General features: G+C 42.0%; 2 protein-coding genes across 2 annotated transcripts; one reads left to right on the plus strand and one right to left on the minus strand.

Moving 5' to 3' along the window:
- Positions 1-55: 55 nt before the first annotated feature.
- Positions 56-7,714, minus strand: LOC120796222 (minichromosome maintenance complex binding protein). The gene is made up of 16 exons (XM_040138751.1): positions 7,495-7,714; positions 6,579-6,670; positions 6,308-6,448; positions 6,121-6,162; positions 5,936-6,025; positions 5,644-5,782; positions 4,836-4,981; positions 4,534-4,631; positions 4,289-4,461; positions 2,863-2,986; positions 2,637-2,754; positions 2,365-2,530; positions 2,073-2,206; positions 1,186-1,353; positions 851-939; positions 56-495 (listed from the first exon to the last, which is right to left on the minus strand). The coding sequence occupies exons 1-16, from the start codon at positions 7,553-7,555 to the stop codon at positions 369-371; spliced, it is 1,908 nt and encodes a 635-aa protein (XP_039994685.1). The 5' UTR covers positions 7,556-7,714; the 3' UTR covers positions 56-368.
- Positions 7,715-8,025: 311 nt separating this feature from the next.
- LOC120796221 (SEC23 interacting protein) lies at positions 8,026-16,537 on the plus strand. The gene is made up of 18 exons (XM_040138750.1): positions 8,026-8,322; positions 8,919-9,424; positions 9,597-9,804; positions 9,950-10,143; positions 10,326-10,415; positions 10,518-10,638; positions 11,016-11,105; positions 11,202-11,343; positions 12,089-12,297; positions 12,394-12,491; positions 12,716-12,886; positions 13,182-13,277; positions 13,386-13,556; positions 13,666-13,821; positions 14,185-14,287; positions 14,928-15,110; positions 15,194-15,356; positions 16,064-16,537. Exons 1-18 carry the CDS (start codon positions 8,190-8,192, stop codon positions 16,143-16,145), a joined length of 2,916 nt encoding a protein of 971 aa, XP_039994684.1. The 5' UTR covers positions 8,026-8,189; the 3' UTR covers positions 16,146-16,537.
- Positions 16,538-16,544: the final 7 nt, after the last annotated feature.

The raw sequence follows: 16,544 nt of genomic DNA on the forward strand, positions 1-16,544 counted from the left end.
CAGACCTCATTACTTTATTTTTTTTTTAAGTTAAAAAAAAAAAAAAAAAATTGGATATTTTTGGTAAACATAGAAATTTTGGTCTGCATTAACACTGTCAAACTGCTGGCATGAACCCCACAGCAGGCTGTGAATGTAAGGCTAAATGGGAATGATACACACTGATGTTATTGTACATACAACCTACAAACATTAATACCAATTGTTCATTAAGTGAAAATATATCTAAATCTTCAACTCAGTATGGAAAAAAAGCTGAACACAACATGAACTATATGGCATATGAAAAACATCTTTATTACAAACTTTTTTTTTTTTTTTTTAAGGTATCAAAAAGAAAACAAAAGATAGCTCATTTGTCTGCTTGATCACGGCTCATTGCCGTTGACACATTTCTGCTGCTCCATCCGGCTCCTCCGCAGAGCCTCAATATGTTTGGCTCTCAGCCAGCTGTCTCTGGACAGAGAGGTCTGTCCCAGGCTCAGAGACAGCAACCTGCAGACAGACTCACAGTCAGCCACATCCCACACACACACATCTCAGCTTCATTAAATTCTACACACACAGAATTCTGTGATTGCATCTTGGTTTCCTGGCAGAGGCAGACCTTGAGGCATTCAGCAAACAAAAATGTTTCTTTTTTATTTTGGTTGCATTGAACCATGAAGTTACTGTCACCCTGCATATATCATATCTGGCATTTTCACTGTTGTCATAATGACTTATTGTTGTGTTTATTTAACACATTTCCTTTCAAAGAATGTTTTACAGGCTGTTATTATTCTCACTAGATAGAAAGGAAGGAAAATGCCAAGTAATGGAGTTTATAAAAACTTAAATTACAGCCCACCTCGCCACAACGAGCATCCTGTGCAGGTCCTCAGCAGATATGCTCTCAGGGTCATCCTTCCTCATATCTACAAAGTCATCCTCAACTGACTGAGAACAGCAGAAAGGGACAAGCAGTTAAAGGACACACTCATGCACACAGACTGCTCATTACACAGACACAAACAGGACAGCTGAGTACATAAACAACTAACTAATCTGCAAGCAACTGGTACTAAGTTATTGTTCCTATTATACTGGAGGTTGAGGTGAAAGTGACTTAAAAGCTGGAGGGGATACAAAATAAGAAACAAACGCAAAAATTCAGTCTATGTAAAATCAGCAGACATGTCTCACCTTTGTCACTTCATCAGAGATACTGTAGTCCAGCAGCCGAGCCACGCTCAGGTAGATTCTGAGCTTGTTCAGCTGTGATGAGGCCTGCGGATGCACGTGGATGCTGCTGAGGTACTCCTCAATGTGGGGTGGGGCGACCTGAGACTGTAGGTGTATGTGACAGTCTGACTGTGGAGTTCCAGAGAAAGAGGGATATTGACATTGTGCCGAGGAAGAACTTTGTACATCGATGTATCCATTTTTTTTTTTCTTTCCCCACAGGTGTTGCTATGCAAAATAAGGCCCTGCCTGCTGTGTACACGCTTAGTTTGGCATATACTCAAAACTTCATAGCACGCCAGACAGGAGCAAAGCCTTGGCAAGCTGACTGTGAAGCATCTGATCAGTTGGACAATCCAGCTGCTCATCAGCCAATAGTTGTTTGATGTAAACAGCCATGTACTTGTGACTTCTAATCAACCCTGGGAGCTGTTTACAGTGCGCTGCCCTTCGCTGCAGGACTAATGGATGGCCAGGCCCGACGCCTCTCCCAGGATTGTTCCTGTGGCACACAGCTGCCGCCATGGCAACCCATTAGACCAACACACAGGAATAGCACACAGCACATTCCTCGGGCTGATCGCAACTGAGTGAGACCCGGGCTAAAGCCGCCGGCTGGCGGGGTAGCTGCGGTTAGCCAATGGCAGCTGAGAGGAGAGTGTGACGCCGGTTGGAAACAACCTCCAGCGTTTGACAAGGCTTGGTCTCATGAGAGGCTGGAGGAAACCTAACCTCTCCTTGGCCATGCCGGAGAGGGTGGGCTTTTTTTTTGGGGGGTGGGGGGCAGTACTGGGTGGGGGTGAGCTTTTCGCCCTACGATTTTACGGCTCATCCTTCTTTGTCCTCACCGGCAGCAGTGAGCGGCCCTCTGACGCAATGAGCACGTTAATATTGCAGGGGAATTCCATCTGGTGGTAGTTAAAGTCATAATCGACCTTCTGCCATGAGATCAGGTTCCCCAGGGCCGTGACGTTACGCACACCTACAGCAAAAAAACAAACACACACACAGAAGAAGATCCAACCTGGTTAGTTTTGACTCAATCAAGCCGTGCCAACAGTGTCAGCAGGCTGCAGAGAGGAGTTAACTGCAGAGTTTGTCCTCTCAGTGTCGTCCCCTTGTGGTTTCTAGAAGCCTCACCTGTTGTGTCCAGCTGTCCCTGCTCCAGCTGGGTTTCATCCAGGAAGAGGGAAGTGTTTCTGGCCAGCTGCAGCGCTCCGCTCACTAGCCGGTTGGCCACATAGTCCTTCTTAGGCACCAGCCGCATCTGGTTCATGTTCTGGAGGCTCATGCCCAGATAGTACGACTGCATTGGGAAGGGAAAACTCTCTCAATTTCTTTCATTTAAACCACAAACAAGAAATAAATTGTAGCATTATTAGCAGTTGCTCAGAGTGATAAAATTCACTCACAGAGGGAACAAGCTGCTGGATGATCTGGTAGAGGTGCTCAGTGTATGAGGCGACCGAAGGACATCCACTCAGGTTCAGGGTGAATTTGCCCAGCGGGAGAACATCTCGTCTAGTGTACCTATAAGAAAAGCAGACGCATTGTAGATTGCTTTGGGATGAAGCCACAAAACAAAGACAGGGAGGATGGTGTTAAACATTACAGACTGGACATGTATTTGACACTTACACGTTAGAAATGAGATGTAGAATGAGGTACTCAGCAGCCAGGGCATCTCCCAGAAGGACATGAGTGAAGTATGTGAGTAGCTCTGCCCTAACAGAGGCCATCTCGCTCAGGGTTGAAGATAAAACTGAGGACGAAGGACAAAGAGTTAAAACTACAGGAATGTACGCTTTAAAAGCTGCACAGCGGAAAACATTAGCTGCATTATTCCTCTTCCTGGAAAGCTTTACAAGACAAATCAACTTCGACATAATGGCCCCTTTTTTCTGCTCCTCCACACAGCTGGAGGGCGACATTACTAAAGTTTATGTCGACTCTAAGTTTAAAGAAGTGTGCACACAGATAGCATTAGAACACAGACGGTAAAACAAAAAGATAAATGTGCTTAGGGTTGCAACTTATGATTATTTTCATTTACTGATTTATTCCAACGAATCGATTAATCATTTAATCCATAAAATGTCAACGACACCAATCAAAACTTCTTGGAGCTAAAGTTGACACCTGTTGTTGCTTGTTGCATCTGACCAACAGGAGAAGAGTAGCCATAGGTATTAAACTGATATGAAACAGAAAATCCAAGAAGGTGTAATCAGGTCATGCTCAGCATTTTTGCTTGATATATTAAGTAATTTCCTGATTATCATTATTGATTAATCTTCCCTTAGCAGACTAGTTAATTAACCGACACATCGTTTCAGCACTAAATGTCTCTGCATTATTATATGTAAGGGGCTGAACTCTAATTGCGTAAACATAACAGCATTAGCATCATAGTGCGTAAAAAACAAGCCCAACAAATTTAGTATCTGGAAAAAGCCAATTTGTTTTGTAAATGAAAGTCAGTTAGTAACTGATCTTTAGCTCGTCCTGACCAACCTGGCTACTCTTCATTGTGTAGCATCTACACAGTGTGTAATACAGCTTGAACTCAATATACAGCTTTATATAGCTTTTAGAATGATTTTTGACTCATCTGGTATTTTCCAACTTTCGTAGCAGCACTGCTGCTAGCTCAAGGAAAGAAACACTAGGGGGAGATATTTTTTAAGGATTTGTGGCCCTTTTTTGGTGTCAAAAAAAGTCAAATCAATCCAAGTTTACAAGCGATGCTTAATGCAAATCAGATGAACTGCAGCTGGGCTCATTTACATCTGTGCATTCAGTAAATACATTACTAAGTGGAAAAATTGCCGTGGTAAATGTTTTCCTAGATCTCTTCTGACAGTGTGATTGGTCAGGGTTGGGACATGGAAACATCATGGATACATCAGGATTATAGCGTTGTGTAGCAATAGCATTGTATGCTAAAATTTGAATGAACCTTTCATGATTAGTGGCATTTACAGTCACACACACACGCACATGGGAAAAAGAAAAGATACATTTGGTTATCAAGCAGCATTCATACTCTACTACTTGTCCTTACAGGCACTGTTGTCCTCCAAGGTGGCAGAGGGCAGCAGGGGGTTGTTGTGTGGCAGAGGCTTGGCGTAGAGCATGTGGAGGCGGGGGACAAGCGAGGCTGGCGGGCAGTGCACTCTCTGCTCCTCTGCCGTCTCCATGCACTCTGTAGGGTCCAGGAGGGTTGAGGAGGCGTCTCTGTGTGGACAGGCCAAGAATGAGCAGGCAGAAAGCCACCGGAGGGACATTAAACTACATGACGTGTCTTACTTCTCGTCGGCCAGAGCACTGAGAGCAGGACTGACAGAGAGGATCCCGTAGACCTCTAGTGTGTCGTTCAGTTTGAAGCTGTCCCATTCCTCGTATACCTGCCAACAACACGCAGCACTTAGCTTCTGTTCTAAACTTGGAAAGTCTGTGGATAATAGTGGTTTTGTCTCTGAAATCACCTCTAAGAACAAACGTTTCACTTGAGATAAGTCATCCACCAGAAACTGCGTCAAGAGACCAGGTTACAGTAATGAAAATGAGGTGATTAGAGAATAATCCAACCTGTTAGAATCATAACATACCTTAACTAAGCAGGAGGGACCTTTCTCTCCTGGAAGGGGGAAGTTGAGGTCGAGATGAGAGGCAGATGCCATCTGGCTGGATGGAGCTTCTGTCTCCAGCCGCTTACAGTCGCCGTTGCCGTGCTGTTCCGTGGGACTTTGAGGACCTGCGAGAGGTGGAGCAGCCTGCATTTATGCCAAAAATCCCCCCTTGGAAAATCTTGCATTGTTAGATAATATGCGATGTCCGATTAACTGTGTTGCAATTTATTTCTTTGATTTGTTTATTTCTTCTTCTTTGTGCCAGGCAGCATGTAAGTCACATTTGTCTATGTGACTGTTGTACAGTGGCAGAAAGGGTGCCGGGGGGGCGAAATCAAGCTCAAAAGTTAATTCTTGACCTTAAACCTTTGGGACTTTGGCTCATATTATGAAGATCGTGTAATATGATAAAAAGCTCTTTGATTGTAACCAACAGTAAATTTGACTTTTACAGCTGAAGTTATACACAGGTTCTGCAATCACAATCCATTACAGCTACACTAAAAAAAAAAAAAAAAAATTTCAATGATCCAGGCTCATAATCTGCAGGAAAGGAATCCCCAAAGTGTTATAATGGACATGAGTCTTATATTTTGTCCTGTTTCCATTAAGGTGTTTTCCATGCATCTACATTCATCCATGCAAAACATCTTCATGGAAACGGGACCAAATATAAGACTCATGTAATTATAACACTTTGATAAGTAGTCAAACACTGAATGGACAATGCCTCTGTTTTGCATTCAGCTACACATCAACTTATCTCCACTTTACAAGCATCACATACCAGTATGTGGCTCCCTCTGTTTCTGTGGCTGTGTGTCCATGTCATCCATGTCGTCGTCCTCCTCGTAGCTTCGTTTCTGCCTGCTCGGCACATACGAGGTGGAAGGAACCACTCTTGCTTGGCTGGAGCCGGCATAGCTGTTCGACAGAATTAAGGAAAACTAGAGGGGGCACTATTCAAAATTAACCCCACACAGGTTGGAGGCTTCAAATATCACACTGTAAAATGCACATTTAACTGTCTCCTGTTTGAGGAGTACTTCCATCACGTAGGAGGGACATGATGAGGATATGTCTTTCACCCAGGGATTTTCTCCAGGGATCGGCACACAGTAGAAAGTCTGTCTCTCTGCAGTCACAGTGTTTCTGGAGTTAAAATCCACCTGGAGATAAATGCATCAGTGACATAAATGGCAAAACTGAAGCTCAACTAATGTTTTTATGGATCCTTTGTATGATTGAACAGAAGTGCACATACCCCACATTCTGTCACATCTTTGTACTTCCCACATCGCAGTACCTGGGGATAATTAGACAGTAAAATAAGATGGTGATAATATAATGATATGTAACACATTATCAAATGCAAAAAACATGCACTGGACACCCGAGGCGGCTGTACTTCTGCAAATAGGCTGCACAGGGGAGGACAGAGCAGCACTTACTTTAGCCTTCGTAGACAAATCAACAGTCTCATACGCTCCCATGTAGAACTCTGGATCGAACATGTCTTGGATTAAACAACGAAACTTCACCAGGCTGTTGGGCTTCAGATAGTGCAGGGGGACGTCGTTCAGAGATGGGACCTGTGCCAAAATGGAGGTGGTTGTCATTTACAAGTGAGTGTGCTGAAACAGGCTGTGACATTGACGTTTCCAGGCACGTCTTGCACCTCTGTGTAATCTACATGTTGAAAGGATCCCAGAGCTGCATTACCCAGGTATGAGCGTCCTTCTCTTTCAGCCAGTCTTTGAAGAATTCAACCGCTTTCGCCTCCCATCCAGAGTTTGGGATGTTCTGAGAAGCAGCTACAATATCAACAAGAGCATAATGTTATTTGTCTTGTGAAGTAACAGGAACACATATTGGTCACAATAACATGAAACCTTGGCTATGAGAACACTAGAAAATAGCTCAAATGCATCCCAAAGTAAGCATGGAATAAACAGAAAAGCTATACAGCGTGTAACTCGACCGACTCTGATAAAAATACACATCAGTATTGTCCACTTTATTAAGAAAGTGACAAAATACTTCTCAAGTACTTCAAAAATTACTGCTTGCTTTGGAGGAAGTTTTTTTTCTGTTTGTTTTTTTTTTTTTTAAATACAGTGACATGTGTGAGATACCAGCTCTTTTTGAACTGCTGGATTAAAGCATCTGCACTGAAAATCATTCATACATTTTTTTTAAATGAATAAAATATAGTATAAAGTTTCACACACTATGAAGCTGTGCTTAGCACATAAAAATATGCATATCCGAACCAATTCGGTGCATTCCTCGGAGTAAATTTTAAACGACTTTAAAACACTTAAAGGATCCGGGAACACCACATGATGTGGATTTTCAGTTTGGATGTGTACACACAGGTCTTCAGATCACACTACACACTGAGGTCTTTATTCATTTAACTACAGCGAGTGTGTGTAAAGGCAGCGATAAAGCAGCGTTGGCGGCTACAACCCGCAGAAACTTTATTACGTTATTTGTTATTTTGGGGGGGATAGGAGAAGCACAGCTATACATGATGTGTTTGATAGTTAGCATGGTGTGTAGCCATATAGCTAACAAGCTAGGTTCACGCGTTAACGTTAGCTGTCAAGGCGTGAAGTTCCGGTGTGTCTCTTACCAAACATCCCTTCAACAACATCCAGAGGGTTGTTAATCCAGTCATGTGTGGAAGGCATCATTAGCCAGCGACAAAACGTCTGAAAAATGTTAAATATAACAAATTAAAATCTCTGTGAAAACACCTGTTTGTTGACTTTCCCCACGCACACAGGATAGCAGAACTGAGGGCGGGAAATTTGCGTCACTAGTCGAAGAACGTAGTTCATTTGTTTTGTGCACAGAGGCCAGCCGGAGCACGGAGATATCACACTGGCCCATACTGACACTTACTGTGCTTCAGCGGATGTTTTGATTTTGATATGAGGTTAGTGGGCTAGTGAGGAGAAAAAGCATTTACTCTTTATGTAAAAGTTCTCTCCATGAAAAAAAATTACGTTTTCTAATTTTAGTTCATTTAGAACGCTAAAATGTCAGTAAGTACGTAGTCTCTGTCTGGCCCGTAGGTGGCAGTAGTGAGTGATAGCGTTTATTTTTCTCACGACCAATGAACTGCGGTCAAATTACCGTCGTGCTTGTAGCAGATCTATAAACAATGTGTGAAGCTGTCTTGCCGTTCGTTTAGCTACTGTTGCGACCGGTGATGCTTTAGAGATCAGTAAAATCTGTGTAGGCGTGGGGGGGAAAGCTGTTTGGAGATCTGAGCGTGTGCTGCCTGCCTGCTCCGGTAGTGGCTACGTGTAATTCTAGGGGAAAATGGCAGATAGAAAAAATAATAATGTTCCCAACACCGGTGCAAACCTACTATTCAGCGCCGCTCCGGAATTTAACTTCAATCTGCCTTTCATGCCAGTGAGTCAGGCCACTGGTCCGGCGGTGTTGTCAGGAGGTGAGATGAAATACCGACGGAGGAAATTGCTAAACATTAGCTTTGTCTTTACCAGGCTAAGCTAGCTAGCTAGCTACCCGGGGTTCCTGTTCTGCTGTCAGCTGTTATTTAGTGTAGAAGAAATAGAAACAGAAAGAACCAGTGTGTCCGAGCCATCAGTCGTTTGTTTGGCTGACTAGCCTAATTGACAGCGGTGTGTTTTGGTCGCACTGTCCCCTGTCTGATGTGTTCTCACATGAAGAGTGTGTACAGCTATTTGGGAGAGTCATAATCTGAAAACATTTTCTCTAAAGTCTTAAAATCTCCTACATCCTTGCCCACAATTAACTTGTAATTTGAAGTAATTTTTTTAGACTTTTAAAGGTGTCATCTTGTGCTCTGGGAAGGTTTGATGGGCATGTTTCTGTAATTTCAAGCATTTTAACCACTAAACGATTAAAAATAATTGTTAGCCCCGGCACTACTGTTCTATATACATGCCTGATTTCCCTACAGTGTTTAAATGTGTCAGGTGTTTTGTTTGCCCATTACAGAGTCACAAATACATGCGTTGCACTGTTCAAATTTAAGTTTTACTCTGTTTTGATGTCCATTAGATGATAACACCGATGTGGGAGAAGAAGACATCTTTCTAGGTCAGACCTCGGGGAATGGGCCAGCCCCCTCTACATTCAACTACTTCTCAAGCCCTGTAACCAGCAGTGATCCATTTGCATCCATTGGCCAATTGCCATGCCCACCGCCGGCGCTGTCAGTAGCTCCGACAACAACAGGCCCAGTTTCTGTTCCCAGCAGCGTCAGCATGGCTCCACCACCACCTACAGGCTCACAAATGAACCCTGCTCCTCTAGCGTTTGGTGGCGCAGTTTACCAGACTCCTATGGGACGTCACACTCCTCCCCCCACCACAATGACCCCACCGCCCCCCCAGATGCAGCCACAGAGTCATAACCCCTACCGACACACCCCCACTAGCAGCAGAGCCAGCCCTTATATTCCAGCTCCAGAGATCCTGCCACCAACGCACATACCTCAGCAGAATCCCTACTCTCTCAGCTCTCCACCGCAGACATTCCCTCTGTCAGGACCCACATATACAAAGGTAGATATAAGCTAATCAGTGACTTGTGTGGACTGTGTTTGTCAGATACCTGATTAACTCTTTTGAGTTAATGAAATTACATTTAAAAGCACCAGTTACAAGCCTTAAATGCAAACATCGTGAATGAAGCGGAAGTTTATAATCAGGATTTTTTTTTTCCTTCTCTCTTCAGCCTCCTCACACACAGATTCAAGGGCCTCTACCTCCAGCCACCACTACTGGAGCAATAGTCCCCGCAGGTCCCATGATGCCATACAACTACAACATCTACGAACCTGTTCAGCCTCATTGGTTCTACTGCAAGCAAGTAGAGTCAAAGAGCGTCTGGCTTCCTTTCAGTATCATTGACTCCCTTCAGCTAGAGGAGACATACAACTCAGGTATGATGACATACAATGCGCGGTCATTTATGAGTGTTTTTATCCAGAGAAACCTGAATATCTAACCTTTGCAATGCTGGTGCTCTCACAGCTCAGTGAAACTGTGATCTGCTCTAAAGTTGTTGTGGCCTTTTTGTTATTCCAGTTCAACCAGACCCAGAAAATGTGATTGTGCGAACAGATGGAGGGCGTTACGACGTGCAGCTCTATGACCGCATGCGGACTGCAGTGTACTGGGAGGAGGACCCTACAGAGGTCCGGCGCTGCACCTGGTTCTACAAAGGGGATACGGATAGTCGCTTTATCCCTTATTCTGAAGAGTTTAGTGACAAGCTGGAGGTTTGTGTCACCTCTGCATTTGACCAGGAATAGATGTTGCGTTAGTAAAATGTGGGACAGCTTTTTTCCTGACATTGTTACTCCCAGTCAAACATTTGTAATTTTCATCCAGTTCTTACATTGACTCTGATGCGCAATTTTGTGTTGTAAATCACTGTATATACTTGCGTTTTCACACACAGGTGGAATATAAGAAAGCTGTATCTACCAACCAGTGGCACCGTAGACTGGAGTTCCCCTCAGGAGAAACCATTGTCATGCATAATCCAAAGGTAAACCTTTTTCTGATTAGTGCTAAGTGGTCATTTTGGGATGATTAATCCTATATAGTGTCATTCAATGAGTGGTAACGATTGTCCTCTTTACTTCTTAAGGTGATTGTGCAGTTTCAGCCCTCCTCCATGCCGGATGAGTGGGGCACAACTCAGGACGGGCAGACCAGGCCCAGAGTGGTGAAGAGAGGGATTGATGATGACCATGATGAAGTGCCTGATGGTAGTAAAGCTCCTCTTGTTAATATAAACTAAGTATAGGAAAAAACATGAAACTCAGCTTGTACTGTGCCATTTTAGACCCCCTGTGTAAACGGATAGTACCAGAGAAAAATAGATTGTCAGAACATTACAAAGTGAAATGAGGCATTTCAAAGGACATTAGAGGAAGTGCCAGCCGTCATAATCTGTTTTTAGAAAATTTAATTCATATTTAACTGTGACACGTATTTTAACTTCTGGCTGTAAATGTTACGCAACTTAATTATAATTGAACACAGTTCAGATTTTTGGTGCATGTTAAGATGTCAGCAGTAATTGACTGTGTAGGTCAGCGAGTAAAATCAAATTCAACATTTCCATCATGTGCACCTTTTCCAGGGGAGCTCCCCAAGGTGGATCATCTTGTGTTCATGGTTCATGGAATCGGTCCTGTGTGTGACCTGAGGTTTAGGAGCATGGTCGAGTGTGGTGAGCACCGTACAGTCATGCTGTTTGCCCGTATTGGTGTACCCTCCATGGGGACATTATGTATGAAATAAACTATACAAATTCTTGTGCCTTCAGTGGACGACTTCCGTAATGTCTCACTGAAGCTGCTGCACAGTCACTTTAAGAAATCGATGGATGAACACGCCATCAGCAGGGTGGAGTTCCTACCTGTCCAGTGGCACACGGCTCTACACGGAGACGCCACCGGGGTGGACAGGTGAGGGGAGGCAGGTTTACACAGACGGAGGCATTTTTTTGATCATAATCAGTCCTGACACCAAAGGAAGTCATATAAATCTATAGTAATTCCCTAAATATCAGGACGTTTTTTTGAAAGTACCTTAATCGACCTTGACAAACCAACCATTAGGATCAAGTCACAACATTCATTAATTGTGTAGAAGGACATAATTTTTAAGGAAGACTGGACTTTTTTCTGTTTCTCTTATTGTTAAATACTATCATACTGAAACCAACAATGCATTTGTCTGTCTTTCAATACTTTCGGACTTAAAATAGGCTCAGTAATTTTCCTATGTAGTTGGCCGCTGCAGTTTTTAGCCAGCATTACTCAAACAAGGGGGAAAATAATGCATTTGTTGGGGACTATTTTCAGCTGCAGATTAATACTAATGCGGTGCTCCAGTGATGCTATTTATAGCAGTAGGACAGCATGTGATTGAGTCAAAAGAAACTAGTGTTTGTGTTTTTGGTAATGAAAGAAGATGTCACCCAGCACAACAATGTAACTCATGTGCTTTTACAGTTTTTGGACAACAATGGATCTCTGTGGCACAGAGGAATAACACAGACAACACTTTTTAGAAGATAAATCTAATGTTGGTTTTGGTCTTTTCATAGGATTTGTTAATAAGAAAAACGTAGAATGTCACCAGACTTGTCCTTTAAAAGACTAATAATTTAATCGACTTAATTAATTATACATTTATTACTCTTTGTAGGAGGATAAAGAAGATCACCTTGCCCAGTACTGGACGGTTACGGCACTTTACAAATGAGACTTTGTTAGATGTGCTTTTCTACAACAGTCCCACTTACTGCCAGACCATCATGGACACAGTTGCCCTAGAGATTAACAGACTTTATGCCCTGTTCAAGAAGAGGAACCCAGACTACAGAGGAGGAATATCAATGGCTGGACACAGTTTAGGTACTACACCAGTTCAGTAGCGTCAGCACCTCTGGTCTCTGTTTTCTCTGCTGTTTTTCACCTACACTGTATTGTTTCTCTCCTTTGAACACGCAGGTTCCCTGATTCTCTTTGACCTGCTTTCAAATCAGAAGAATGGCTGTCCTGCACCAGCCATGCCAGTCATGCCCACTTCTAATGGAGACACTAAACAGGTCATACACCAGTTAATTGAATTAATCAAAGATAGACAGTAGCATGTCTATTATCCTGCGGATCAGATTTTGCAGTTAAGAGACAGTTTATTTCCCCACTGGATTGTAATGCACGTAATAATTGATCGTAAAAGTTTTCAGATGTCTGGCATTTTGATGTACATAATGGATTGTATCAAAATAATGTTGAAGTACATCATTGCAAGCTCTGCTTCTCATGTTAGGTGGCAGTCGCTGTTGTGCAGGGAGGTAATACCGTCACTCCTCCAGCTGTAGGAGAAGAGGCTAAAGAAGATGGAGAGGAGTTTGAGGATCTTTCGGCTATGCTGGAACATCTGGGCCTGTCTGAGTACAAGAGTACTTTTGATGAGGAGAAGATTGACATTGAATCTTTTGTAAGAATAAAAAACACCTTTCCTTTTTATAAAGGAATGATTTTTTTTTCTTTTTCTTTTTTTTCTCAAAAGTGTTACCTTACACAGTAAGTCCAAGCATTTTGGGGTCTTCAAAATGTATTTTAAAAGTAAAATAACGTAAGAACACTGGTTTGTAAGAAATATAGATCTTGGTCTTAATAGCTGATAATATATAAAAGTCTGGAAAGTAAATTAATATCAGCTGGGTTTTCTGATGTTATTCTTAGAAGATAGGGTGGCTGCTTAATTTTGTCCCTTTCTCTTGTACCTTAAGCTCATGTGCACAATTGAGGACCTGAAAGAGATGGGAATCCCACTGGGTCCCAGGAAAAAAATTGCCAAGTTTGTCAAAGAAAGAGTGAATAAGCAGGTAAGCTTGTCTCTTGAGTATGTGTGCAACTTGCAAACCAGCGGTGATAACTAACACGCTCTTTTTTTTTCTTTTTCTTTTGGCCCTGTCACGCTTTCATGTACACAGGCTGCACGTCAGGCAGCCCAGGAGAAGAAAGCAGAAGAGGTCAGTCAGGTTGCGGCACCCGCAGCTGCAGCTGAAGCTCTCCCGGATCCCGCTGTAAAGAAGCTTCCTGTGGGCAACACTGTCTCCTCCATCCACGTCAACTACAATTACTTTGAAGTTGGCACTGGACAGGTAAATGTGACTTCAAACAAAAACAAGGATAATGTTAAAGTTGCTAAAGATTCTGAATTTGAGGGGACATTTCATAACTTAATAACTTTATCAATGTTTTGTTCTGCAGGTTTCAGTCGTCTACCACGCTCTGGACTTCGAGCCAGTGAATTTCTTCGCTTTGGGTTCTCCAATTGGCATGTTCCTGACGGTGCGAGGACTGGAGAAGATTGAGGAGACGTACCAGCTGCCCACATGCAAGGGATTCTTCAATATTTACCATCCGGTATGCAGCTCCTGCAACCTGTGCATCCTGAAGGAATTACTGCTAATTAAGCTACAGATGCTCAAAAGTTATTTGCCTACTTGACTTGTAGCATGTTTTTATTCTTTTTGGTTGCAAGACTGTACATTTTCCAGTCTGCAAAGGCATTTTATTCAGTCACGATCAGCTATAATTCTTAAAATGAGTCTTTTCATATTAGTTTGTTATACTTTTAATGTTGTCACATAAACATAAGTAATTTCCCGTTAACCCTCCTTGCCCAGACATTATTTTGCATGAAAATACAGATCAAAATATGATGAAAGCAAAGTAGCTTAGTCACCGTATGCACTACCCTCTGACAGTTTCCTCTCTTTCTTTTAGTTGGACCCTGTGGCATACAGGATTGAGCCCATGATAATGCCAGACTTGGACTTGAAGCCTGTTTTGATCCCTCATCACAAAGGAAGGAAGAGGCTTCATCTTGGTACAACACTCACTCATTATTTTCTCTTAAATTTCTGCTTCCATCACCCCAGATAACTAGACCACTGTTGTCATAATGCTTATAACATATTTGATGAGCTACAAGTGAATAAAGTATGTCATAATTTAATACTAAATGTTGACCGAGTTGTTACATGTTTACATAAGAACCTAAACCGAGTTATTGACTAGTGCTAGTGCATGTTGTGTCCTCAGTTCAGTCCTCTCTGCCCCGTATGGGTGGGGTGCCCTAATTTGCCTGGTGGCAAATTACAAAGAACCTATTCTTACATTGAAATTGCTATGGCGCAATAAAATGGCAAAACAGACAGAACAGTGATTTGCTCTTGCCTCTGCAGAAAAATATAAGCTGCAGGTCCATTTGAAGTTTCTCTTTTTGGTTGTTTTTTAGATTGAAATTTTAACATTAGGAAGAGGACAATGTGGAGAATCAGAGTTGTTTTTTTTCTGTTTCAGTTTTTATACAACAGATGTCTAATAATTGTTTAAGTAATACGTTTGTCAGTTTTTTTTTCTGCATAGATATATTTTGGAGAGGCAAAAATTGGTTTTGGTTCTAATTTGAAAAAAAAAGCTTTTTCATGAAGATGGATAAAGTAATGGATGTCTCTGCGTTTCAGAGCTGAAGGAGAGTCTCTCCAGGATGGGCTCGGACCTGAAGCACGGTTTTATCAGCTCCCTGAGGAGCGCCTGGCAGACGCTCAACGAGTTTGCTCGTGCTCACACCTCCACCGCCCAGCTTCAGGCCGAGCTGGCCATTGTGGCCAATCAGATCGAAGAACAGGAGAAGCAAGCAGAGGAGGGTGAGTTTCTCTGATTTGTGACTCTCCACTCAAGTCATTTCTGTATTGTGGGAGATTAATTACCCCATTCGGATTTGTCGCAGAGCATAAGATCCCAGAGAGCCCTGAGCCACAAAAAGAAGAGGAGCCTCAGGTGAAGGTCGGGATGTTGAACGGAGGGCATCGCATCGACTACGTCCTGCAGGAAAAGCCCATTGAGAGTTTCAACGAGTACCTGTTTGCCCTCCAGAGTCATCTCTGCTACTGGTACTGAGAACTTTATTTCACTCCGGCTTTTTATCACCGCACATTAAAACGGGTTATAAATTCAGTTATAAATTTATAAAGGTCTAAATTCCTCCACCAATTTGTAATTGCAACCAGATCTGAAATGATTTGTCGATTTAATAATTTAGTCGAATGACACAAAAATTAATTGGCTAATATTGTTAATAAATTCATCATATAAATAATCTTCTGAAATGTAAGAATTTGCTGCTTTTCCTCATCTTACTTTATAGTAACCTAAATATCTAAAAATTTGTTTGAACTGTTGGTCTGACAAAACAAGACATTTTGAAAACATCACCTTGGGCTTTGGGAAATTGGAATGGGCACTATTCACTGTTTTCTGATATTTTATAGATCAAATAATTAATCAGTAATGAAAAATAATTGATTCTCGCAGCCTTAATTGCAACATTTCAAGAAAAATAACCTCTTATTCTAAGTTGCAGTCTGTAACAATTTTACTACAGACAACCTGGGACATATTCACAAATAATCACATTTCTACCATGGTACAGTTCTTACTTACTGCTAACTTTCTGAATCTTTCTCACAACTGAGTGTGGGGGTTTTCAAATGAATAGGCTCATGATGGCTGAATTCCATTGACATCTATAGCTCAACCACTTTACCTGTTAACAGATGAAAAGTAAAGCTTCTATATTAACACATTTGTTATTTTCTAGGCAATCTGAAGACACTGCTCTGCTTATTCTCAAAGAAATCTACACCACCATGGGAATCCATCCAGAACAGATAGCACATTAATGCAATGAAGTACCGGAGATGGAAATAAGCCCGTCTGAAACTTTCCCATTTGGTTTATTTCATGCCTGGATTTTGATTATGCTTTTTCTATTTTTTTTTTTTCCTCTTATTTTCTATTCTTGTAGTTTATTGTATACAGATGAATAATACAATTGTATTATGCCATTTGTCTTAAATTAAGAAACATACGAATGAGTTAGATTCAAAGACACTTGACAAGTTTGATATTACATTTTATAGTATAAATTATAGAACTGGTCAGGTTTACTGAAAATGTATCATTAAATCAAATGCCAACAGCAGAAATGACATAGCAGCAGTTAATGCAGCCTTCTGTAAGTTTTATTTCATGGCCGAAATGTCAAAATAAATCATTTCCTTCCACAAGTTCATTCGGTT

Source organism: Xiphias gladius, chromosome 11 (assembly GCF_016859285.1).
Source record: "Xiphias gladius isolate SHS-SW01 ecotype Sanya breed wild chromosome 11, ASM1685928v1, whole genome shotgun sequence".
Lineage (NCBI taxonomy): Eukaryota > Metazoa > Chordata > Actinopteri > Istiophoriformes > Xiphiidae > Xiphias > Xiphias gladius.

What these genes read in the sequence shown, in the direction of transcription:
- LOC120796221 (XM_040138750.1), top strand. Translation starts at nt 8,190, where the DNA reads ATGGCAGATAGAAAAAATAATAATGTTCCCAACACCGGTGCAAACCTA. An exon ending in CTAATGGAGACACTAAACAG is followed by an intron (nt 12,492 to 12,715) that starts GTCATACACCAG and finishes TTCTCATGTTAG; the next exon opens with GTGGCAGTCGCTGTTGTGCA. An exon ending in AAGAAAGAGTGAATAAGCAG is followed by an intron (nt 13,278 to 13,385) that starts GTAAGCTTGTCT and finishes TCATGTACACAG; the next exon opens with GCTGCACGTCAGGCAGCCCA.
- LOC120796222 (XM_040138751.1), bottom strand. Translation starts at nt 7,555, where the DNA reads ATGATGCCTTCCACACATGACTGGATTAACAACCCTCTGGATGTTGTT. An exon ending in ATTTGTCTACGAAGGCTAAA is followed by an intron (nt 6,163 to 6,307) that starts GTAAGTGCTGCT and finishes AATTATCCCCAG; the next exon opens with GTACTGCGATGTGGGAAGTA. An exon ending in AGGGCCGCTCACTGCTGCCG is followed by an intron (nt 1,354 to 2,072) that starts GTGAGGACAAAG and finishes GGAACTCCACAG; the next exon opens with TCAGACTGTCACATACACCT.